General features: G+C 43.4%; 4 protein-coding genes across 7 annotated transcripts; 1 reads left to right on the top strand and 3 right to left on the bottom strand.

Moving 5' to 3' along the window:
• Positions 1–641: 641 nt before the first annotated feature.
• cacul1 (CDK2 associated cullin domain 1) lies at positions 642–3,495 on the bottom strand. Its single transcript, XM_030105978.1, has 8 exons — positions 3,234–3,495; positions 2,978–3,104; positions 2,733–2,835; positions 2,547–2,642; positions 2,371–2,473; positions 2,167–2,256; positions 1,951–2,089; positions 642–1,371 (listed from the first exon to the last, which is right to left on the bottom strand). The coding sequence occupies exons 1-8, from the start codon at positions 3,493–3,495 to the stop codon at positions 1,332–1,334; spliced, it is 960 nt and encodes a 319-aa protein (XP_029961838.1). The 3' UTR covers positions 642–1,331.
• A 1,715-nt stretch (positions 3,496–5,210) lies between these two features.
• sirt1 (sirtuin 1) lies at positions 5,211–10,683 on the bottom strand. 2 transcript variants are annotated; one of them, XR_003932619.1, is made up of 10 exons: positions 10,262–10,607; positions 9,428–9,550; positions 9,108–9,343; positions 8,854–9,006; positions 8,126–8,273; positions 7,948–8,027; positions 7,375–7,558; positions 6,768–7,295; positions 6,339–6,690; positions 5,211–6,286 (listed from the first exon to the last, which is right to left on the bottom strand). XR_003932619.1 is itself a non-coding variant. In XM_030105973.1 (9 exons), the coding sequence occupies exons 1-9, from the start codon at positions 10,605–10,607 to the stop codon at positions 6,401–6,403; spliced, it is 2,088 nt and encodes a 695-aa protein (XP_029961833.1). In that variant the 5' UTR covers positions 10,608–10,683. The 2 variants fall into 2 exon arrangements, 1 of the variants encoding a protein (XP_029961833.1); XM_030105973.1 differs by lacking the exon at positions 5,211–6,286 and having other exon boundaries at positions 6,401–6,690; positions 10,262–10,683.
• A 1,285-nt stretch (positions 10,684–11,968) lies between these two features.
• On the top strand, positions 11,969–14,543 carry dnajc12 (DnaJ (Hsp40) homolog, subfamily C, member 12). The gene is made up of 5 exons (XM_030105979.1): positions 11,969–12,160; positions 12,666–12,744; positions 13,279–13,418; positions 13,498–13,630; positions 13,816–14,543. The coding sequence occupies exons 1-5, from the start codon at positions 12,083–12,085 to the stop codon at positions 13,896–13,898; spliced, it is 513 nt and encodes a 170-aa protein (XP_029961839.1). The 5' UTR covers positions 11,969–12,082; the 3' UTR covers positions 13,899–14,543.
• Positions 14,544–20,062: 5,519 nt separating this feature from the next.
• On the bottom strand, positions 20,063–23,623 carry LOC115398920 (tapasin-like). 3 transcript variants are annotated; one of them, XM_030105977.1, is made up of 9 exons: positions 23,505–23,623; positions 23,287–23,368; positions 22,022–22,207; positions 21,548–21,796; positions 21,076–21,435; positions 20,659–20,982; positions 20,427–20,528; positions 20,309–20,337; positions 20,063–20,221 (listed from the first exon to the last, which is right to left on the bottom strand). In XM_030105977.1, exons 2-9 carry the CDS (start codon positions 23,345–23,347, stop codon positions 20,210–20,212), a joined length of 1,323 nt encoding a protein of 440 aa, XP_029961837.1. In that variant the 5' UTR covers positions 23,348–23,368; positions 23,505–23,623; the 3' UTR covers positions 20,063–20,209. The 3 variants fall into 3 exon arrangements, with proteins under 3 accessions (XP_029961837.1, XP_029961836.1, XP_029961835.1); XM_030105976.1 differs by having other exon boundaries at positions 23,287–23,367; positions 23,451–23,603; XM_030105975.1 differs by having other exon boundaries at positions 23,287–23,596.
• Positions 23,624–23,817: the final 194 nt, after the last annotated feature.

The raw sequence follows: 23,817 nt of genomic DNA, 5'->3' as shown, positions 1-23,817 counted from the left end.
TGCGTGAGAGAGAGGCCAAAAGACGAGAGGCAAAAAAATACAAAAACATTAAATGGCTCAGGATCTTAGACATCTTAGAACATCGACAGTGTCAGCTTCAATCCAACGTTTTAGTTTTTTTTTAATATTGGCACCGCTGAATTTTAACAACAAAAATGAGAAAATTCTCATAACTATTTGCTAATTTATCAACGTCCACACAGGATATGAGAGGAACATAATGAGGATAAAGGAGAGCAGACGTCTACCTGTGAAGCAACGCAGCGCCTGGAAGCGACCTGGACAAACCGTTAGCACCCAGTGACATTTATTGGCAGAGCCTTCCGCAGGAATGCCAGCATCTAAACACACTGCATTCCCAGGGAGCTCCGCTGTGGTTTCCTCTGTGCACGGACCACCATCACGGGAACACTGCCGCCCCTCAGCGACTTTTCGAAATCCACAGCATCAGAAAAACACGAAGTTATCCCAGTAAACTTCATTTTAACCATTTTACATGCACTACAAAGCCGTAGTCTGATTGAGATCAGAGAAGCTGGATCCTGTCATGTCTATTTATTTACCCCCCGCCCCCCCAAAAAAAAAACAAAAAAAAAAAAAAACCACATTCAAACACTTCAAGAGTGTTCAAAAGTCCTGGATCTGAAGTATATCTAATATCAATATTTTTAATTCCACTAGAAAAAAAAAAGCTTCTTCAGAAACAAACCATTTTATTAAATATAGTGATGAGGAGACCACAGCGGCTCATTCAGTGGCGCCAATACGTGCGATAAGAGCTACTTTTTAAGTAAACAAGGAGTTACCGCAGCTCTCTTTGGCATATTTGGACAATACAATCGGTTCACCAGCACAGTAAAGGCAACGTGAGGAAAAGAGTCCACAGGTTCGTTCCCATTGCAGCCACTGGGTGACACGGCGGATTCGTTTCATTGACAAGTGGACAGTATCATTAGCAGCAATCGAACGTCTTGAATAGCCCCGTCCGCCAAAACAACGCAAGACACTTCCATGTTAGAAGGTTAGGAGTGAAGGAGCCGGCAGCAGCCCGTCTGACAGCAGAGGGTCCAATCAGACGGCGGGAAGGCACTCGAGAGGAAGTGAACCTCGGCACACCTGACCGCCGAGGCTCCGAGCATCCACAGCCTCGAAATGGAAGCTCTGCAGCAAGTTCCGAGTCGTTCACAGTGTTTTTTGTGACCTGCGCTCCAGGGAGATGAAACCGGCGCCTTGTTAACGCTGTACCTAGTGCAGTGAGACGGCTCGTGACAAAGACGGAGGAGGCACAGTAAAAAGTTCTGCAACAGGGCGGCCGGCGGCGCCGCCGACCATCAGGAGTCGTCGCTGGCCCGTTTGCGGGACTGGTCCCCCCTGGAAAGTAAGAACAGGGAGTTAAGTTCATATCTGTAACACAGAGGGGTTCAAACATGAGGCCCGTGGGCCAAAACCACTGCTCCAGAGCACAGGATGACGTCACGGAGTGTAGAATTTAACAAGACAGTCAGGAACTTTCCATGTCTGAGCAGACATAATGTCCGACAGCACCCACTAGTGGCATAACAAGAAAACTACATCCTTGTCAAAGTTTTTGCAGCTGTCGCATAAACAGGCATGACTTTCTGAATATCGGCGTTTGAATGTGAAATAAAAATGCAAAAACGAAGTATTTTCCCTTGAAGCGTCATGTTCAAAAGGCCTCAGCGTCCGTACAGTGGCATTAGCATCAAATCCATCCACACGATGCACGATGAGGCCTGAGACCCAAACAGAGGATGCAACGTTTACAGTGAAAACGCATTGTTTCTGTGTTTTCAAAAAGTTGCATTTTCAGTGGCTCCAAGCAACGTTGTCGTGTAAACGGACACTCAAAACGCAACACAAGTTTTGGTGTAAACGGGGCCTCGGACTGCCACTGATCCTAAATCAAACACAGAGTTTTAGCAAACTGACCGAGGAAATCCGTTCATGGAGAGCTCCATCTGCAGCTTCTGGTCGTGAGCCGCGTAGTCGGACAGCAGAGACTCCTCGGCAGGAGGGTTGATTTGAGGAATGAACCCCGAGAAGAGGGCCGGCGCCTGCTGGGCCCACTCTGAAACACCAGACTCACAGTAAGCGAAGATGAAGACGAGGAGAGGCGTTCACGTCGTCTGTTTGGCCGCCGCTCACCTGGTCTGAGGCTGTAGAGGCCCTTCACCACGCTGGCCATGGTGGAGGGCTGCACTTGAAAAGGCATGGAGTGGGCTCTGATGAGAAGAGCTGGAAGCAACAGGCACCAAGTCATGTGTGAAGTCTGGGAAGTGCGCAAGTACTAGTTGTTGTAGTCTATCTATGAAGGAAGTGTAATCAGTGCACACATAATGCAATACTCACGCATCAGTGTGTTCACGTGTTTCTCTGCAACGTGATCAGCGAACAGCTTCATCAGATCGTCCTTCAGATCCCTGTTCAGTTTGGACTCGATGTAAAACTTGTTCTGGGAAAAAGAAGGGAACGCCAGCTGAGCTGTCAGCGCCAAACGCAGACGGTTTCAGAGGAAACACACCTACCAAGTACATAAAGACGGGAACTATGCACTGAAGCGAGTCTGTGTATTGCGTCAGTGCCACGTTAAAGTTCTCAATGAAGTTCTCAGGTGGTATGGCCTAGAAAACAAGAATGAAAGCGACAATCTGATTAGGAAAAAACAAGTCGTGTGTAAGAATAAGGAATCTTCCTGCATCTGTCTGTCTTACTTGTAGCTGGGTGGAGACCTGCTGCAGATGACTTGTTATTTTAGACGTCAGATCGCTGTAGAGCAGCTCAGAGTGCTGCTGGCAAACACACTTATAGACGTAGCTGCATTATCAAAGAGAAACTAGGATCAGCGAAGCAACAAGGAGACAGTGGGCTGCAATTTACCAAGTTTTTCTAGTTTTTGTTAGAGCATTAGCGATGTGTGTGTGTGTGTGTGTGTGTGTGTGTGTGCAGCTGCTCTCACCTGTATATCTGTGCATAGGAAACAGAGATGTGGTCTGTGGGGCTCTGGATCAGCAGGCGGTCGATCGCCTTCTCCAGGTTGGGCCAGTGGTTCTTCCGGTAGTCCTCTATCGCCATGGCGTTCAGAACTGGGAGGGAGACAGAGACAGAGAGGAGGAGGGTGAACGGCTCCGACCTGCTTCCAGGGGCTCACATCCATCCCCCGGACCCCCCCTTGGACCCCCCCCGGACCCCCTCACAGCTGCAGCTAAACTTACGGAACTTGGAGGAGGAGTCCAGGCTCGGTTTCCCCTCGGAGGCGGCCGGAGGAGCCGCGCCGTCCGTCTCGCTGACCTCGCTGCTCTCGCTGCCGGTGTCCGAGTCCATGCCGCCGGCCCGGGGCGTGCCCCCCCTCCGCGGCGGTGCTCCCTGCCGCGGGACCGCCGACGCCTCCGACAGCTGGACCGTACCGCCGGCCGCGCGGTAGTTGTGGTTGTGGTCGTCTCCGATGCCCAGGCCGTCCTCCTCCATGGCCTCCATGTTGACCAGCGGTCCACTGCGCCAGGGCAGCCCGCACTCAGCACGCGACACGGCTCCCAGCAGCAGAAAGGAGAAATAACATCAACTCAGGCGTCTCCGGCGGCGTCCATCTTTACTGTTGTTAAGCGGCTGACTTTACGACATGTCGTATTTCGGGACGGAGCCGCGACGCCGCTATCTGGGAAATGTAGTTCTTCCCACTAAAATGTAGTTTTTCTCAACTAAAATGTGGTTCTTATCCACTAAAATGTATTTTTCCCACTAAAATGTAGTTTTCATCTACTTAAATGTAATTCTTCTCCACTATAATGTGTTTTTTCCCCTCTAGAATGTAGTTCTTCCCACTAAAATATGTAGTTCTTATCCACTAATATGTATTTTTTGTTCCACTAATGCATAGTCCTTCATTGGAACTTTAGATTTTCAATGCAATCTGATTTTGATGTTATTCGTTAACCAATTTGTTGTAGCCAGCAAACTACAACTACACAATGGAAAACAAATCTACATTTTACTGGATGTAATTTCAAAAAACCTTAACCAACTTTTGTTTTTTTCCCCCAAGGAAAATAATTGCAATTTCATTTGATGCCATTTTTAACAATTCCTATACAGTATATGTAAAATGTTGATATTGGGGGGGGGGGGGGGAAGAGTATCTGTTAGATGCTGATTTTCGATCCACCTATCTTAAAAGCCACCTTACGTGGCAAAATTAAATAAATAATTTACCATAAAAGAAAGACATGCACCATTAATTGATTACTTAAAGGTGTCACTAATTGATTAAAATTAGAATTTAATACTGTGTGATACTGCCTGTGTCATAATGAATTATTTAATGGTTTTGCATCGTTTCATGAATTTATTTTATCTGTCAAACTGAGCCATCAAAATGAAAGGGCGGAACCTGACTGGTTCCTTTGCTCATTAAATGAAGACAGATCCATCCCAGATAATGGATTGATGCAAAGCTAATAAACATATCGATACACTAGGTGGCGCTATTCTGAACATTGTACCTATACTGTTTGTGTGTGAGGGAGAAAAGTGAGAATGAATGTGGCTGAATTAATTTGCCACCTTTTGTTATTCATACCACAATACGAAGAATGAGGGAACATCGTCTCTCGCGTCTTTACAAAGGACAGTAAACGACAACAATGTTTAGTTAAAGCAGTGCAAAGTCAAATAATGAAAGCAAGTGGGACTGTCTGTTCATGTTCTGTATGGGAAACATTTCATAAAGTTTTTATGATAGTAGCTGCAGCAGCAGAACAGCTGTCTGGGTTGTTTTCATTTTGGTTGTATGAAGTTTTTTTGTCAACGGTGATCATTGTGTGCTGCTGTTTTGCAGGATTTGTGCTTTTCTGCTGATTTTTTTTAAACTATCTTCTTCACCACCTGTTGTGTCAGAGGAAGTGCGTTTTGGAGAACAGATCCATCTCATTGTTTTTTGCCTTCAGCACCAAGGACAGCGCTTAAAATGACAATGATTTAATACTATAAAGATGGTTTTGTTCTTGTCTGCACTTAATATGTGATGTTTTCATATTTGTGCTGGACTGAATTTGGCCATTTAATGCCTCTAATGCATTAGAAGAACAAACTTGAGAAACGAAATGTAAAAGTTTACACAGCAGGGGTGACCACTGTGTCTTACTGTACTGGTGTTTGAAACATGAAAAATGGGCAGTCAGTCATTTTCATTTCTGTTTTACTGAGAACCCCAGGAGAGATAACTGTATTATTGTAAAAATTTCTCATTTCCTTAAACCGTAAACAAAACATTACCTTCTAAATGACATGTGAAATACGTTGGTGTAGACACAAACTGGCTCAAATATGTCTCTGTATACCAACACTTTATCTTTACAGGCGGCACTCCTTTCACCCTCTAGAAAAAGTTACACGGGCAACAAAACCGGTTTTATATGAAGCAGAAAAAAGTGCCATTTCCAATGCAAATATATCCCTAAGGCTTAATATTACAACTCAGTATAACTTTATACAGATAAAAACTATCATCTACCCTTTGATGAGTATGTCTCACATCAGAGTATAAAAATAAGAGGCTTGACCATAGAAAGTAGCTGCCACATGTCAGAAAGGAACACCTTGTCAATAGTATTTTTGTTTTGTTTTTTTTTCCATTTGAATGACAGGTTAAACATACAAAGCTTATGACAACATAGGAGCGCGTCGATCAAGTGTTCTTTGGTCTAAACGTAAAGAGTATTGTTCTGTTTTGCTTTCACGGTCGCCCTGGCAAGGAGGGCAGAGCTCAACTTTCTGTATTGCGAGTTAGAAAACGCTTTCAAGTAAAACATCTGAAGATGGATGAACGTGTATGAAACTGACAGTACCCACTATTCGTCAGGCAGCAGGCTAACATATTTACATGTTGCTGATGGGAAAATAAACCACCTCCCAGGTCCCATCACAGCGTGGACCTGCGATTCATGAGAGATTTGGGAATTAAAGCTGAATCGAGCGCCGCGCTGGTGGTGGCTGATCTTTAAGCGCTGAGGGTGAGACTGCAGGAACTAGACACCGGAATTTAGAGACGAACTAGAGGAAAAAATGAACTGCAATATTCAGGTTACCAAGCAGTCAACAGTATGCAGGTTCAGACAGCGAGAGGCCACAGAAAGAAAAGGGGCAAAAGAAACCTGCTGCATGTTCACACATTGTCACGCAATTCCAATTTATGAAAAAAATAAAAAAATAATAGTGAGGATGATGAGTCAAAAATATATGAAACATATATATATATATATATATATATATATATATATATATATATATATATATATATATATATATATATATATATAATAGATATATAGATATATATATATATAAAAAAGACAATTAGTGCTATCTTGACAGGGTATTGTACATTTTAAAGGTGTGCCGTGCTCTGAGTCTGTTCCAGCTTATTGTCTGTCTGCACACTCGGAGTGGCCTCGCTGGCTGAACTGTGTGCTATCGTGTCTCTGAGGCACATTTCTCCCTCGGCTGCTGGTGTGGCCGCGTCCTCCGGCTCGCTGTCGTCCTCCGCTCCCTCGCCGCTGCAGTCCGACTCCTCGCTGTCGCTCCCGCAGGAGCTCGACGTCTCGTCCTCGGAGTCGGAGTACACCTCGGCCCCGTGGAAGATGTACTGGTTTGGGGCTTGAAACAGATACTGGCCCGCTGTGAAAAACAAGAAGGTAATAAATTACCTTGTTTAATCTATGAGCAAGAAACATTTGGCCAAATCTCAGGCTCACCCTCCAGACGCTTGCTGATTGGGCTTCTGCTGATTCGACTCATCCAGTATCTTCTTCGAAACTCCAGGTTGGAGGGATGGCTCCTCGGAAGAGCTGCCTCCTCTTTTGGGGCGCCCTCTGCTGGTGAAAGCGGCGACTCTGCCGTTGCCTCGCTTGGACACTGGGCGTTGGGGCAGAGCTCGAGCGGTCTGACATTCTGGTCCTCGCCGTCCGCGACATTCAGGCCGTCCGTCTCCTCCGATGGCGTCGAGATGGAGTCCGTGCTGCGCTGCTTCTGCTCCTCCTGAGCCGCGTCGCTGCAGACGGGGAAGGCGTCGCCGGGCGGCTGCTCCGCTAACCGGGGCGGCTTCTCCGTGATCTCGGTGAGTCTTACAGTGTTGTACCGGAGCTGCTCAAAGTCTCCGCCCAATCGGTGGCACAGCTCGTTGATGATGACGTCGCAGTCTCCCAGCAGCTCCACGTCAAAGTTCAGATGAGGCAGCTGTTCCCTGTTGATCAGGACCTGAGGCACTTCATGAGGAATGGAGTCTGGACGACAGCAACACCAAGAAGTCATGCAAAACGTCTGAGGTCACCACGGACAAAATTCATATAGATAAAAACATACTTGGGATAAGGGCAACTGGTCGGACTTTAAGCGAGGAACCGATGACAATCAAGAGGTCAACTTCATCTTTATCCTGCTTCATGGCTCTGTGGAACATTTCAGGGAGATTCTCTCCAAAAAACACGATGTCGGGCTTCATGATGGCCAGAGGAATATCTGGACACTGTGGACAGTGAGGGACGACCTGCAGGAAGAGTTCAATGAGCGCTGTTAAAGGCTTCCTGGAGCAAACTGACACAACGCTTTTATATCCAGAGCTAATAAATGTCTCAAGACAAATCACGAAAAAAAGATTTAAAAAGACACTTAAAATCCAAAGGAAGAAAAAAAACAAGCAGAGCGGCTGGTTTGGCTAAACCTGCAGATTGTTGTTAATGACACGGAAGTGCATATACCATTGCAGACAAAAAGTTAATAAAAGAATAACAGTGAGTTAGGTACTTGGTCTGATACTTGTTCAGATTATTTCACGTGGTAATCTGCAAAACGAGCCTGAAGAGCTGCTGAGCTCAGGAAAACTGACGGTTACTAAGCCAATTCAGATTCTGAGATCAATCCATCACGAACACACACCTGGTTGAAGATGTCTTCCCTTATCGCTTCACAATCCACTTTGTGTTTACAGACAAGACAAGACGCAGTCGCAAAAGACCCTGAAATCAAATAAATAAGAGTGGATGTTCAAAATCAACTACAGACACAAAAAAAACAACAAAGAAAAAATCCATACAGTTGTGGATGCGTCGCTCACCGTGACACTGGATGATCCGCTGAACTCCTGCCACTTGTTCTAGCGTGTCGATGTTCTGTGTGTAGTTGCGCAGCAGCTTCCCTTGTTTATCCAGCATAGATATAAATTTGTGGCAGGGTGAGGGTTGGAACTGTCCGGGGTAGATCTCCTGCAAGAGAGAAAAGAATCTCAGCACTTGAGAGGAAAACTCAGATCTTGTAATAAACAAGTTGATCATGTCTCGAGACACGTCTGTGAGGATAACAAGCCTTTACGCCTTCAACACATCAGTACAAGAAGGCACTTCCCAGCACAGGTGCTTTTGGAGAAGTTTTGGCTCATTATAATCAACCACCTCTTCAATGCTCTTGTCATGTAAGCAATACAAACTGTCTGCAGAAGAGGTGCTGCAGGTGCAGTCTTTTTTTCTGATTTATCAGCTGGTGCTGGTGTTCAGGTGAATGCATTTGAAGAGCTCAAGAGCAAACACAGAATCACATTTGCATAACTTGTATGGACTCCCATAACAAAATGAACAGTTGCAGCTTTAAAACTCTTTTCCCTCTCCAGTTAGTTGATACGGCGTTTCAGCAAAAGCCTGCAAAATAATCTACTCCACCGCTGCACCGTCGACAGGAACTACTTAAAGACATTATCATCTCAGATCAAACACTATTATCTTTGCTGGGACCATTAATTAATGCAACAACAATGGGGAAAAAAAAGCAAAAAAAATCATAACCACAAACCTTAGCAAACTTGAAAAAGGGTCTAGGGTCTCGTCTGAAGTATTCGATATCAAACATAGATTGAGGATCTGGAAGATCAGGAAAATCTACAGCGAGCCGCGCATAAATCCCATCCCTGGATCGGAAATCTGGTATTCCACATGAAACCGAAACCTAGAAATACATGAAAACATGCAGAAGTCGGGCATGAGCACATGAATACGAACAGCGTACATGACATGAAAACAAAAAAGTCAACACTTGTGCATGCATACCCCAGCCCCAGTCAGCACGAGGATCCTTTTACTCTCATGAAGCAGTCGGACCACATCCTCCAGCGTGTTAATGTCCTTGCGCTTCTTTCTTTTTGGAGGTTCTGATATGTTGATGATGATTTGCCACAGAGTCATATCATCTAAATCTGGTGGTAGTATAGTCTCAGGCAACAAATCCCTCAGTATGGTCCTGGGGTCGGTCTCTCTGATGTGTTGCTGGATGAAACTGTAGGAACCTAAGCAAGAAAACCCCCAAACATGTTACTGAGGGTACATGCTATGAAAGACGCACAGAGAGTTACTGTAGTGCTCAATTATACCTATTTGGGGTTGAGGAGTCCAGTCGCTGGAGCTGGCATGTGATGATCTGTCATCTTCCTCATTGAGGTGCTCCGGCGTGACAGCCAGACCGTTGGAGGACAGACCATCAAGACCGAAGAAATCTGAGAAACGAACAGGAGTACAGAGGGTGGAATTACAACAACAAAAACATCACAATCGGCTGCAACCGATGTTAATGAATGAACAGCCACAGTATGGAAACTTCAGGGAGAGTCAGAGGAAAGAGGGAAGAACTGGTGTTCTGGATTAAGCGGTTTTCCTGTTAACCTGTAAGGGAATTCTTCTAATGTCCACTGTTGCTGCGGGTGACATCAGATATTGAAAATCGGACAGAAATCCCGATGAGTGCTGTTTCATCACATCTATGAAGAATTTTAAAAAAGATCTTAACTTTTGCAAGTCAATGGGCAGATAGTAACCACTGCACTGAAGCTGGATCAATCTGACCACTGCCAGTGGACAGACAGTAAGCACTGGATTGACGCTGGATCAACCTGTGACCACTGTCAGTGTTTTTTCTTATTTTAAATATCAGCTGTTACTGGTAGCAACAAGGAACGCTTGAGAAATTGAGTCACCAGTTAACATGGAAACCATTAACCCGAAACACCAGCTACTAAAGTTTCGCGCGTTGAAAGTTCAGTTGTTAAAACCACATGGGGAGATTTCTCATTTTCCCGCTAACATCGAAAGTTCGGAAAGTTAAACTTGTCCTCTCAAATTCAGCCGCACGTCGCCTCTGGATGTTAGCTAAATAACTTTCTGTTTGAAAACACAACACCTCTTGCTCGGCGCCCCGTCCCTCCCTTTACCTGCGCTCTCCTCGGTTGCGCCATAGACAGCGCTGTCGCTTCGTTTCCCGGCTGGTCTGTGCGGCTCGGAAGCCAGCAGTCCCAGTCCATTGTTGTCTCCGCCTAGCGCCGCCGGGGCCTGCTCTACCGCCATCACCGGCTCCGCTTCCTTCTCCGCTGGCTGCGCACAATTCCCCGCCGCCTCCCAGCTCTCGGCGGCCGCGGAGATGCACGAGAATTGGTCCGCCTCGGCGCCTTGGAATCCGTAACTCGTCGCCGGGATGAATTTGGGCCTTTTCGCGGCAGGCCCGTCCATACCGGAGGCGCCTGAACAAGCCGTTCCGAGACTGTTCTCTCCGTCCGCCATCTTCAGCCCGCAGAGCCGCTCAGCTCCTTCCTCCCGGACAGCTGGCTCATTTGCATAGCGCACGTGACGTCCGCTTCTCCGCCGCCACTCATGACGAAGACGTCCCCTTTACGTCACTGACGTAAAACCATAACAAATTGCTGCTGCGTTCAAATGCAATCTGCCATGTTGTCCTCCTATTCCAGTCTTGATCAACTAATTGAATAACGTTCATTGTAGAAATAATCACGTTTTCACAAACAACACGATTAGGATTGTATCCCACCCTAAAGTTTAAGTTTAATATATTTATAATCGCTACAATGAAATACAGTTTATCAGCTCTAGTGTAGTAAGTACATTTAAAATGTTAAATAGTAATTTCATTTCACTTAGACAGTAGTTTTATGGTTGTGGCAGGGTGAAGGCTGCTTATGATTAACCACCAGAGTGAAGTGTACCACAAGTGTTACTTGCAATCATCCTTTCACATAAGAGTGGACGCAGTTGCAATGCAAGGCACTCAATCCATCCATTGGTAGTAGTTTGGGATTCAGTATTTTGCTGACATTTCAAGACATGGTCATGTCAAGAGATGGGGAATCAAACATGTAATCCTCTGGTTGAAAGACAACCACCAAGTGGGGCACAGTCACATGTAAGACAACATTTGTGTATTAAATGCTTTAATTAGTTAATTGAGTTAAATGAGTTAATTATCATGGAATAATCTGAACCCTAAACATTTGCATGATATATATTAAATGTTAAGATATGCATATTAGAAGAATATCTGAATAGTAGCAAGTTGTAAGCTAAACAATTACAAATAATATTTTATTAATGCCCTCGGCCTAATTCCTCTCTCCACATTAACCCACCTTATTTCTAAGATGCAGTAAGCAGCCACTTTAAGGTGCTCCAGGAAGATGGTGGGGGTCAGGGGGTCATGCTCAGGGACCCACAGTGGTGACCTGTCCATGATGGGAAGTGAAAGGCCCAATGTCAGAAGAATCAAAAACAAGGAAAAATGACTCAGAATAATCATAAAGTGAAGAATAATTACCCTGTGCCTGAAAGTCGGGGAGTCAGCAATGTAGATATGGATGTGATTTAAGAAAAGGGCTGTGGAAAAAAAATGGACCCTATAAAAGAAAAGGAAATTATTATTTATTTATTTATTTAAAGATTAATTATTTTGCCATTAATAGAAAATAATTCTCGCAAGTAATAAATTAAATTCTAGTACGTCGGGACTCGGGAGACCTCGTGTTTCAATTACCCAACGATTTAATGAATTTTCTACCGACGGACATTCTAAAATATTTCAACCAGTTGTTGGTTCCGTAAACTCCGGGAGTCCGTGAACGCGTCGCGGCAGCAGCGAGCTGGAGCGCAGCAGCGACCCGGGACTGGACAGCTGTGATCCGGCTGGCAGCCTGACGAAGCTCCGCTGAAGCAAAACATCATCCGCGGCTCTCAGACGGGTTTTTTTTATGGAGGCTGTTCTCAGCTACAAGCCGGAGGACTTGGAGGATTACTACGGGTTGCTGGGCTGCGATGAACTCTCGTCGGTGAGTTGCGGTCAGTGGATTTGAGGCTCTGACTATTTGCTGGGTGGCGAGATTATTCACAGCATAAAGCGGATGGTAAAAAGAAGAAAATAACTCGAAATAGTGGATGAGTGGCATTGATCGGTACCCTAAACGCCGATAAACTTTGAGATTATTCAGTGAGCTGATCTGCAGAGGCTAGAGTGAGTGTACACAGACCTGTTGATGCTGCTTCATGAGACGTGAGTCTGACAGCCGTGCGTCACCCAGCGCGCGCTCAGCAAACTGCGTTTTTTCCACACGCAAACATCAAACGTGCACGAGCTGTCAGGTCTGAGGAGGCCTGATCTGGGAACTGCAATGCATAACACACCAGCCTCCTGTATTTAGATTTATTCTCAACTGCAAAAAAAAAACTAAAAACAGCAAAACAAATCCAGAAATAAATACATTAAAAAGTATAAATGTCCCAAACACATCAGTGTGTTTTAATCACGCAGTCATATTTTTCATTGCTTTCTTGCAGACTGAACAGATTCTTAATGAATACAAGATCCGAGCCTTGACATGTCATCCAGACAAACACCAGGACAACCCAAGAGCAGGTAAATGCAGTAGCTATACACACGAGCGCGTGTGTGTGTTGTGTGTCTGTGTGTTGTGGGTTCTCATTTACTCACAGATGACACAAAACTCGACGTAATACACTTGAATGTAAAATTAAAAATTAAAACATTTTGTTGTGTTGAAGATAAAAAAAATCATGATATTCATACTTTCAGCGGGTGACAGTGTCTTCTGCTCATTCATAATGCTCCATCCCAGAGGATGGAGCAGATTACACCTGTGCTTCAGTCGCTTCATTGTTCTTCAGTGCGTCACTGATTTAGTGGAACATTATGAAGCACCCGTTTACAAGGTTCCATTCATCCATTCATCCATTCATCCATTCGTGATTCATCCACACTCAGATCACAGTCAAACTGGCTGTTTTCTGCTGCAGTGGATGAAGGTTTACTCAGTGGTGAAGCAGCCTTAAGATTCTCTGCTGATGATACAGCTTCTCACAGCTATTTCCCCCAAAGCTATAAGATTAATTTCCAGTCTGGCGTTCTCATATTGTCTGTATTTTTTGACAGTTGCAGATTTTCAAAAGCTGCAGGAAGCCAAAGAAGTTTTATGCGACGAAGGCAAAAGGAAAAACTACGACTTGTGGAAAAGAAGCAGAGTTGCGATGACGTTTCGTGACTGGCAGGGGCTGAAAGACTCTGTCAAAATGGTACGTAGTGCCTTCCTCTGGGCTAAAGGAAACTCTGTGCTTCAGGGGGGTTTTCTGACGTGGTCTCTGCTGTTTGCAGTCGATGCACTGGGCTGTGAGGGATAAGAAGGAGCCCATGTTGGAGAGCTCTCAGCCAGAAGTCCCGGTCGGCCCGCAGGCAGAGGATCGGACCTGCGCACAGGAAGCCTCGTGTGAAGGAGCGGCGCCTTCAGGTGGGTTCAGACCTTATACAGGTTTTACCTCCACCGCACACACGATGAGGCTGTTTATGTTTTGAGACTCTGAGCATCACGACATTTCAGAGTGTTCAGCAAAAATGTTGTTGGAGCTTTTAAAACACGCGGCGTGCTTTTCCTACATACACAGCATCGCCTGAAAGTTTTCTTCCTTCTCTCAGGCGACTACTGCCACCGACGTTTCCGCTGGGCGGCCGACTCCCCGTCCAGCCTCCTGCAGAAGTTCCGGAATTATGAAATCTAGAGTTCAGTAAAGAGATGGACAACGTTTCAAAGTGTGTGATTTGTTGCTGTTACGAGTTTTCATTATAGAGGCTTTCTTGTTAAATGTCCAGGACGAAGTGTGTAAGACTTTGCCAAACTTAAAGTAGCAGTTATGTGTTTCATTATGTGACGTATTCATCCTGCTCTTACTTGATGCTGCTTTCTTTTCGATGCACAGCACAAATAACATCTATGTGACCATGTCTGATAACAGATCTGATACTGGAGATGATTTAAAGGTGAAACATGCTTGTTCGCTCTGCTCATGAGGGCCACACAAGATAAAATTGCCAAGATCATTACTGTACCCCAATTTAAAGACCATTCAGTTCACAGTTTCCGTTTGGCTTCGCTGTAGCTGAATCTCTCTTGATGCCTTTGTTAGCTTTGTTTTTTGTGACCAAAGAACCCAGTAAACGACAACGTTTTGCTGTACTTGTGTGATTAATTTACCAGTTTTGAATTATGTGTCATGTAATATTAAACTGTAAGTGGGTTTCAGGGTCAGGAATTGGATTTGTTTCTCACTGTTCAGTGACTGGTGTTTCTTCGATTTGATTTGTGACTTGTTAGTGGTATAATAGGTGACTTCATGAAAACAGTTATGACTGAATAAAGAATCCTCCGTGCATCAACATGCTCTCTGCTGTGTGATTCCACAATAAAACCCCATCCGGCTACAACTGCAGACAAAAAAACAAACGGGGAACAAGAAATTGGGAAACTAATGCCCCACCTAGTGTTCCCATTTCTTCCATCTCCCATTAAATTAGATGACATTGCCGTGTAACTTCTTCCCAATATGAAGAGTTTCATGTGAAACCTGGAATGTAAGACATTGATTCCATGAGAGTAATTAATTTAGTCTGTATGAGGAAACATCCAAGTGCCAGTCTGTCATGTCCTGCTGCCAGATAAGTTTTCCCCCTGGAATTAAAATAAGATAACAAATTGTTGTCTTAAATTCAGTTTATATCATCATCATATGTTGCATTCATGGTCAGCAAAACATGTATCACATCGAAATCAGAAAATCCATGTGAACGATGACAAAATGGCAGCATATAAGTGGAAAGTTGGAAATTTTAGAGTTTGTAGAAGTTTAGATTTCAGGACTCAACACAACAAGTTTTGTATGTATACAAGAGGAAGACTATTTCCTGACAATGTACACCAGTGCAAACAAACGTCATTGGAGGTAAAGTAATAATTGCAAGCTTCATTTGTGTTATTTGCTGTTTATGACTCTGTATCTTGGTGATCATGACTCTTTTTTTGTCATATAACTCCCTTTTGGGGACTAAATAACTTCTTCTGAAAACTGGGACTTTACAACTCGTACTTGTAAATAAAAGAATATTTGTTGATATTGTCATAAGGAACAGTTATTAAGTAGCTGTTTTCTATCTATGAAAATGAAAAATCAATGGATACCTTCTGTTGATGATAGACTGCTATTTTAGATTGCTCAGTAGTATCACAATGAATGAATGAATGAATGAATGAATGAATTTATTTCGAGATACAAAAATACTAAATAAATTAAGAATGTACTGTACAATATTCCATACAAAAGAGCCACATTTGGTAAACCAAAAAAAACAAAAAAAACAAAACAAAACAAGAAAACAAACAAACTGTACTATTTCCACATTTCTTTAGAAACATAAGTTATTAGCATTGGAGTAAGAAGTGTGTTATAGAAAGATTTCTTGTCTGTACCTTTAAAAGGAGTGGGAAGAAGACAAGCTTATAAACTCCCACCCCTTGCACATTCAATGTAAATTTCAGTCAGCTGCGTTAAGTAGAGATTTTTTTTTCTTAATCTAAACACTACATATCTATTATTACAGCCTATATTTACAAATACTACTATACAAAACAACTATTACTTTATGTTTTTATAGTAACTGCAACATATAGAAAAAGAAAGCAAATTTCAGTTTTCTACAGTTATCCATATCACTGCAAACATCATGACTGCAATAGTCATCATTATCATTATTGTCACCATTGTCATCATCGCTACAATCACTCCAACAGATATTATGAAGTGTATCAGCAGTCACACAATGGCTTTGGTGGTACAATTATTGGTGCTTTTACCTGAAATACAAATCCAATTATAGGGTTTTGTTTCATGATTAACTATCATGGCACAGACTCTTAGCTTATATCTACAGTCATGATCAAAATGCCAGCCACCATGAAACTGATAGGATGTGTAATTGCCTTGACATGCTGTTTTTTGGTAGTTATTTTTTAAGCAGAGTTGCCACAAAGGAGGACACAGTTAATATGTACAATACTTTCACAATACTATTTTGAAGATAGAGTTAGACTTTTATTTCTTAGGCCCAAATTCCTGAGTGAACAATCTCAAAGTAGAAAGAGATAAACAACATCAGATCAAAATTCAGTTGCTTTTATTCAGTCACAAAACTACAGCAGCAGATGAAATGGTTCCACCAAAGTCTTGGGTCCCCCTGCTCTCCTGTTCCTCCATCCTCCACTCCACTCCTCATGTCATCCCAGTTAAAGCTCAATATCTCTCCTCAGGAGGTCCGCCTTCATGCACAGTTCATTGTCCTTTCTGTAGGATCTCATCCGCCCCTCTTCTTATCAGCTGGCTTCATCAGCAGATGGCGCTCACATCTCCTCTACCCTCCAGATGAATGGTTCCAAATGATCAATGTCTTGGCCATATCTCCCTGGTGTCGCCCCGAATTCCACTTTCACACAGATGTACTGGGTCCCCTGAGATCCAGAGTTGTGCAGAGACCTTCAGATGGTCAAAGTTAAAAGGGGACACATGGACCACAAGCCTGAAACACCATACAGAAACCTCAATTACATATGTACCTGTTTGAATTCTGGCAACCCATATTCATAAAGAACGGAACAACAGATCATATCATTGTCCACACCTCTTGAGGGGTCAGCCTACTCTGAACTGCTTCTGTTGGGGGTGCTGATGAGGAGGTGGGCTGTATTGATCAGAGGGGACACTGAAAATAGCATATGAGAGAGAGAGTAGCTGATTAAACAAGTATTACGTGATCGTGATAAGATATAAAGATAACGAACAATCAAAATGTCTGACTGTGAGCTTCCAGACTGCTGACTGTCTGGAGACTTGTTGCGGAAAGCTGCAGGCGAGGCTGACTGTTTGAACTGAACAGAACAAGTTGATCATCGATTAACTTTAAAAGGGAACATCGAAATGTTTATCTACAGACATAAATTAAGCTGCATGCATGCTTCTATGTGTGCTTGTGTTTGCAGGTGAGTCAGGAATAGTATGTATCCAGTGAATGTTTCAAATTAATGCTTCAGCACCATGGGCAGAATGTTTACTCTCTATGCAGACGTTTCTAAGTGTTTGTGTGTGCATGTGTGTGTTTGCATCAGGCATGTTGTGTATCCAGTAAATGTATTAAGTTGATACTTATGCATGATAGACAGAAGTGTTTCCTCTCTGTACATGTGTGTCTGCGCCCTTCAGCACCATGGACATTTTAAAATGTGCATTCTTAACAAGGTAATTTGAATGTAATTTAGATCATTTATTTTATTTGGGTAAAACAATGCAGCCACAACCTTAAAATGAAAAAGCATTTCAAAATTTAAATTGAATTTTGGAAAGTAATTGTAAAACAAAATAAAAGACTTTCGATTCAATTCAATAATTGCTGGAGCATCTTTTGAAAATTGAATCTTGAAATAAATTTTCAATGTTACTTTCATGAAGTCACAGAAAAAGCGGTCTTGAAGAAGAAAATTTAAATGCACGTTGGATGTGTTATGCATATTACAATGCTATAACAATTTAAATGAAACGTGAAATAATGATATTTACATTAAATGCTCAATAATCAAATGCATTTTATTGTGTTTTGTAAAAAACAAACACACAAACAATGTTGATACTTTGTTGCAAACTCCTCAGTCAGGAAAGTTCTAAATGATGTCATCTAATCTGCATAGCTGCTCTTTTGCATATCTGGGTCAAATTAGATGATGACATCATTTAAATTTGATACATTGTTGCCAACTCATAAGTCAGGAAAGCCTTCTCTCATATTATCACACAGCAACATTTAAATAATTTTATTAATGATTTCCTGTTATTAATTTGTTCTGTTTATTCAGCGAAAACTCCTTCAAATTACCAGAAAACCTAAAATCACGTTTCACAGCACAGGTATAAAGTGTGAATGAACACATGAGTTGGGCTCATAGAGGATCGTTGCATTTCTTTTGGCGCGAGCAGACAGAAATGAGGCTGCAGCTGCAGTTTTGTTCAGAGTGAAATAAAAGGAGCGATTTTAAACCAGGAACCTTCAGCAGTCAACAGAACATCTGCATCAGAAAGAGAGGAAACGGTGTTTGTGCTGTTTGCAAACGGAAGAAGTGTTTTATTGATCTGAGCTGACAAGCTGACGTGACTGTGGCTTCTGCAGCCATATGCGTTCACGTGTTGCTGGAAAAAGAAAAATGTAATTCACGTCAAAATTGAAACTTTCCACGAGGGTTTCAAAGCTCAGAGAACAAGTTTCCTCATTTCGTATAAATGTCTCATAAACATGTGAGTGAGGGCTTCTTAACCCTGGTCCACAGGCCCAGTACTCTCCCAGCTGCAATGATGAAGCTGAAGATAGTTTCTGACTGATCAGTTGAGGGAAACATTGAACTTCTACATCCTTATTATACTTGTGGAAATGAAAAAAAATTAAAAAAAGAGTATTTATCAGTAATCTTTCAAGCTAGAGCACACCGAACAACGCCCAGACTGAAAACTGCTGTACCAAGTCTTCTCAAACCTGGACTAGATTATAAAGACATTAAATGTTCATGAAAACACTCATTTGTGAGAAGGGGGATGAAAAGGGGATTTGTTAATCCACATTAGAATTCACACAGGTGAGAAGTCCGTGAAAGGTATCCGTCCCTCGATGTACACAATGCTGACGCTGTGCTTCAGGATTTTTTTCTGTTTCTGGATTGTCATAAAAACATGAGGCGATTTAAACAGAGGCTGGCAAACCATCCTTATTGTTTAATACTCTATTGTTACCTCTCCTGGATCAAGATGTTGCTTCATGTCCAAAGTCCTAAGATCGTAATAAAAACTCATTGCTGACTATCTTAGGACTTTGGACATGTGTACTTTTTTATTTATATGTTGTCGTATGTTTCATAATCAGAATCAGAATAGTCTTTATTGTCATCGCATGGATACTATGTTGAAACAATAAAAGCTGCAACATATTGTGCAACTCATCCAGTGCCTGTTTTAAAACAAATGATCCAACTTCTCCAAGCTTCAATCTGGAAAGAGTCATCAGACTCTTTCTCTCTATTCAGTTTGTGAAGATTTTTGAGTTTTGATCCATTTATTGGTGAGGTGGGCATGTAAACAAAAATGCTGGCTCCTCTTTGTTTTTTGCTTTTCTTCATGTGTCACAAAATGTGCAGCCTAAAGAAGACAATGAAAATGTAGTTTTGATGATTATGAATTTTTAAAATTGACGTTTTAAATTGAACTTTGGTAACTTATTGCTGAATCATCTTTTAAAAATTAAATCTTGAATGTGTTTTTTTTCTTTTAATGAAGTCACAGAAGAAGCAGCTTTATTTGTCACCATTTAAATTACATTTTTGATCCATATTTACTTCCGTGTAAATCTAATGGAAACTGCAAATAAAGCTGCACAGAACAGGTATTGAAAATTGTGAATGAACACATGAATCAGGCTCGTGGGGGTTTATTACATTTATTCTGAAGACAGCAGACTGAATTGAGGCTGCTTTTCTTCAAAGCTGAATGCTGCTTTAGTCTGGATCCTGATTCCTAACGAGAGCCGATGAAACACACACACATAAAGCGAAACTTGAAAACAAGTCAAATTGAGATTTACTGTCCTTCTTGAAGCAGCTCAAATGAGTTGTTTTATCCCATCCAGATCTTGATTAAGCTGTTTCCATTCAAGCTCTGACAAATATCTGGCTCCTGGACACAGAAGTGAGGATCTAATGAAACAAAGTGAAGCTGCTTTAGAGGATCGCTTCACATTCAGCACATTTTCCAGTGTTTGTGACAAAATACAAGCTGCAAGGAGAGAAAAGAAACAAGGATGAAAGCACGGTACCACTCCCAGAAACATTTATTAGAAAAAAGTCCCCAACAGCCTCCAGCAGCATCTTGGAGGACAAAATGAGCAGCGAGGCTCCGACAGCCTCCGATGAAGCTCCTTCAAATGTTGTTTTCAATTTGATGACTTTCCATCTTCACTTGTCTTTCTGTGGAGTGAGAGAGAGAGAAAAAACTATAGACTGATATCTAACATGAGTGGAGTGAGAATATTGATGTTTGTGCTCAGAACATACCTGATCGAGTTTGTCAGCGTCAGCTGAGCCTACAGAGGGACAGACCAGACGACGAGGTCAAACAGGTCTTCAAAGAACCGACTGGCTTTCAGTGAATTCTTTCACACTTCATTCTGACCTGAGCCGCTCACGGTCCACCACACAACCTTGATGAGGCCGAAGATCAGGAGCGCCACGCCAACCATGGCCATGGAGTCCTCGATGGAGGGAGAAGAGAACCCTGGAAAGACGAACAGACACGTCATCCATCCATCCAATCACTTTGAATTCCTTCTCAAAGCTGTTCACAGCTGCTTCTGAGCTTCAACAAGAGGAAATATTCCGTTCAGTTGCTGCTGGAGTCGCATTACCAATGACACTGAGGTTGACACTGGCCCGCGCCGTGCCTCCAGGATGGACCGCCACACACATCAGCTCCCCTCCTTTGCCCAGGTCCAGCTGGGACGTGTGGAGCTCCAGCCGGCTGCTCTGGCTGTAGGTGCCGTCCCAGGCCTGCCTGTGGCCCGTCACGCTGCCCGATCCCAGGGGCCTGCGCTTCCCGTCAGCACCCTGAAACTCCCAGCTCAGCTCCAGGGAGAGCGGGGCGAAGCCGGACGCGTCGCACTGCACGCTGAGAGCCTGACCCGGGACAACGAGGGCCAGAGGGGAGGGCTGTAAGGTCAGGGAGGGGGGTTCTTGGGGGAAGAGAGCAGAGCGTTTGGCTTTCTCCTCAAAGTCGCCACTTGTCAACGTGAAGAGTCAAGCAGAGCACACATCATTTTGCTCACCTATGATCTCCAGCTCCACCGCCACCTGAGCCAGCAGGTACGGCAGGTACACCGTGCAGATATATGTCCCAGAGTGCCGCACCTCCGCCTCCCGCAGGATCAGGGACGCATTGCCTTTCTCCTGCAAAGCCTCAAAGTCCAGAGTGGCTTCTCCCTCGCGGGTCTCGGTCACACGGTCCGTCTTGCCGTCGTAGGCCAGCACGAGTCGTCCGCTGCCCCTGAACTGGTACCGCCACTCCACCGCAAAACCCGTCCCGGACAGAGGCGAGGAAGGATCGGCCCAGAAGCCGCAGTCCAGCAGCACCGGTTCCCCGAGTCTGGACGTGACCGACAGAGTTTTACTGCTCACGCTCAGGACCACTGAGGAAACACACAGAGAGGTAAAGTCAACATTCTGCTCAAGCTGCAAACAGGCCTTCCAAAGCTTTTCTAGCACGGGATGTTTGCCACTTGCTGCATCAGAATTCATTACCATTGTTCTCTTTGGATCCTGTGGGTGCTCGCAGGATTGTGGCGCCACCCAGCTGTGCATGAAGGCCCTGATAGGCAACTGACAGCCAGTCAGCCTGCAGGTAAACGGGGCTGAGGGCAGACTCTGTGAGCGGTTCGGTCCATTTCAGGGAGGCGGCCTGGGGCACGAAGGAGTTGATCTCACACTGGGGCTTCTCCACAGAGCCTCTGGGAGGGTTGAGAGATTTGTGGCAGAGAGTGGCTGCTGGGTCTGAGGGAAACAGAAGATCAGGAAATATCAGTACCTGTGGGAGCCCACACACAGGGATAACATGTAAACTCTCCACATAAAGACACTCCCCACGCAGAATGAGAGCAGAGATCCTCTTGCTGGCAGACAACAATGGAAACCTCAATCCCACCATGTGGCCCAGACATCAAATACCAAGTCAAATACCTCGAAATGAGTCTTGAAACATGAAGCATGTGGACTCACCGCTGACAGGGTAGATTCTTTCTGGGTTGATGTCAGGTGGAGAACGTTGAGGCTCTGCTCTGTGGCTGTGTGCGTCTCTTTGGATATAAAAGAGGGATTTTTCCCGCTTTGGAGCTCCAGCTAGTCCTCCACCCGCTTTGTCCAGCATAAACCAGCACTCCAACACTGGACAGCTGCTGCTGTAGACTTCAGCAGGGAGAGGAACCCAAATGAACAGCAGTGGAAACATCAAGAGGAAAGTTTGATTGGATTGCTGCTGCGTCAGATTCTACAATCAATTAATCTGAGTTGAGATTTTATTTGAAGTTCAGTCACTTTCACAAAGACTAAATGTGCACAGATGAATTCAGATAGAAATGCTTATTTTCACAAGAATCCTTTTCAATGGAAAGATAAATATGGAAAACCAAATGTGCATTAAAAATACTATGACAAGAAGTTTGGAAAAAGCATTTCTTGCCAAAAAGTATTTGTGAACCTTTCTTCATTTTTCTGAGGCTTCTTTAGAAATATCTTCAAACCCAAAATGTGTTCGTGAAGTAGAAATGTATTTCTTTGAAAAGAGATTTCCCTCCATAATTTGATCAACCCCTGCCTGAAGACACATCGTTTTTTTTTCTTTAAACTTGTGATCACAAAAAACGAGTCTAAACAAATGATAATGTGACGAAGACTCAGACAGAATCATGAAAAACAGGGAAATCATTGTCTATTTAACATGTAAAATAGAAGTTGTTATAATCACTGATGTGCTAAAGTCAAATGAGAAAGCTGAGAAACATTAAGTGTACCTTTCACTATGAAACAATATCACATAGTTTCAACAACATAAGTCAACCCAATTTCCCAGATTTTTTCGTGATTCTTCTTTAAACACATTAATTGAATCCCATTTCTTTGAATAAATGACATGTTTCAGCCTTGGTCAAACTGTCTCTGGATGCAATTCCGACTCTGACCACCAGGCGGCAGCCGAGACGACGAGACGGCGATGCACACCAGACTCCATAGAGAAACTTGTGTCTTTACAGAAACTCTCAGAAAATGTGAACTTACGTGTAACTAAAACATTATTAAAGAAGTCACGTTATGTATCTTGACCTTCTGATGAAAACGGCTCTGATATGGCACACAAAATATGAACTTTACGATATTTACAAACCGAAACGTACATGAAGTGCATAACACCTTTACGATCATTTATGCTCTAAACTCTCTCTTTTTTTTAATGTGTCTGGAGTGCAAGAACAGTGTGACAGACTTACCTTGAAAGAAGCAGGCGAAAGCAAGCAGGGAAAGTAGATAAATAGAGTAAAACTTGTCCATGATGGTCCCTCTCCTCTCTTCTATCAGGGAACAGGGTGAAAGATAATTTTAGAAGAGGATGGTTTTCCCCTGCTGCTCACTTTACTTTCACTTTCACACTCACTGCTTCTTTTCTGCTGGGGATTTAAAAAGATCAGTATATCAATGTCAGCTCAGCAGGATTGCAAATGCAAGAAAATATAGTCCAATATGAAGATCCAGAAATGTGTTTGAATGTAGTTTCCGCTTCTTTTAAGAACCTATGTTTGCCACGTTCACCCAGCAACAGTCGCACTGAATTTTCATTGGTTCACGAGCAGCTTCACGACATTTAGCGCCTTTATTTCCTGCTTCTTCCTCTGCACAGACGCACATGAGAGGAGTGAGGTTTTGATGTTTATGAGCAGCGGCCCCTCATATTATTGCACACAGTTGTTTGCAAAAGACCAAGACATCAGCACACATCTTGGTGAAATGACAAAATTAAGAAC

This window comes from Salarias fasciatus, chromosome 13, assembly GCF_902148845.1.
Source record: "Salarias fasciatus chromosome 13, fSalaFa1.1, whole genome shotgun sequence".
Lineage (NCBI taxonomy): Eukaryota > Metazoa > Chordata > Actinopteri > Blenniiformes > Blenniidae > Salarias > Salarias fasciatus.
This window is presented reverse-complemented; position numbering and strand designations above follow the sequence as displayed.

Excerpts from the sequence above, each read along its gene's own strand:
- sirt1 (XM_030105973.1), bottom strand. The coding sequence starts at position 10,607 with ATGGCGGACGGAGAGAACAGTCTCGGAACGGCTTGTTCAGGCGCCTCC. Across the intron at positions 9,007-9,107 it reads TCGTGCTGACTGGGGCTGGG|GTTTCGGTTTCATGTGGAAT; the intron begins GTATGCATGCAC and ends ATGTATTTCTAG. Across the intron at positions 8,028-8,125 it reads GCGGATCATCCAGTGTCACG|GGTCTTTTGCGACTGCGTCT; the intron begins GTGAGCGACGCA and ends ATTTGATTTCAG.
- LOC115398920 (XM_030105977.1), bottom strand. The coding sequence starts at position 23,347 with ATGGACAAGTTTTACTCTATTTATCTACTTTCCCTGCTTGCTTTCGCC. Across the intron at positions 22,208-23,286 it reads TTTCGCCTGCTTCTTTCAAG|TCTACAGCAGCAGCTGTCCA; the intron begins GTAAGTCTGTCA and ends TCCCTGCTGAAG. Across the intron at positions 20,983-21,075 it reads GGTGGAGCTGGAGATCATAG|AACCCCCCTCCCTGACCTTA; the intron begins GTGAGCAAAATG and ends TCTTCCCCCAAG.
- dnajc12 (XM_030105979.1), top strand. The coding sequence starts at position 12,083 with ATGGAGGCTGTTCTCAGCTACAAGCCGGAGGACTTGGAGGATTACTAC. Across the intron at positions 13,419-13,497 it reads TGAAAGACTCTGTCAAAATG|TCGATGCACTGGGCTGTGAG; the intron begins GTACGTAGTGCC and ends TGCTGTTTGCAG. Across the intron at positions 13,631-13,815 it reads TGAAGGAGCGGCGCCTTCAG|GCGACTACTGCCACCGACGT; the intron begins GTGGGTTCAGAC and ends TCCTTCTCTCAG.
- cacul1 (XM_030105978.1), bottom strand. The coding sequence starts at position 3,495 with ATGGAGGCCATGGAGGAGGACGGCCTGGGCATCGGAGACGACCACAAC. Across the intron at positions 3,105-3,233 it reads GGACTCCTCCTCCAAGTTCC|TTCTGAACGCCATGGCGATA; the intron begins GTAAGTTTAGCT and ends TCTCCCTCCCAG. Across the intron at positions 2,090-2,166 it reads CCTCTACAGCCTCAGACCAG|AGTGGGCCCAGCAGGCGCCG; the intron begins GTGAGCGGCGGC and ends CTGGTGTTTCAG.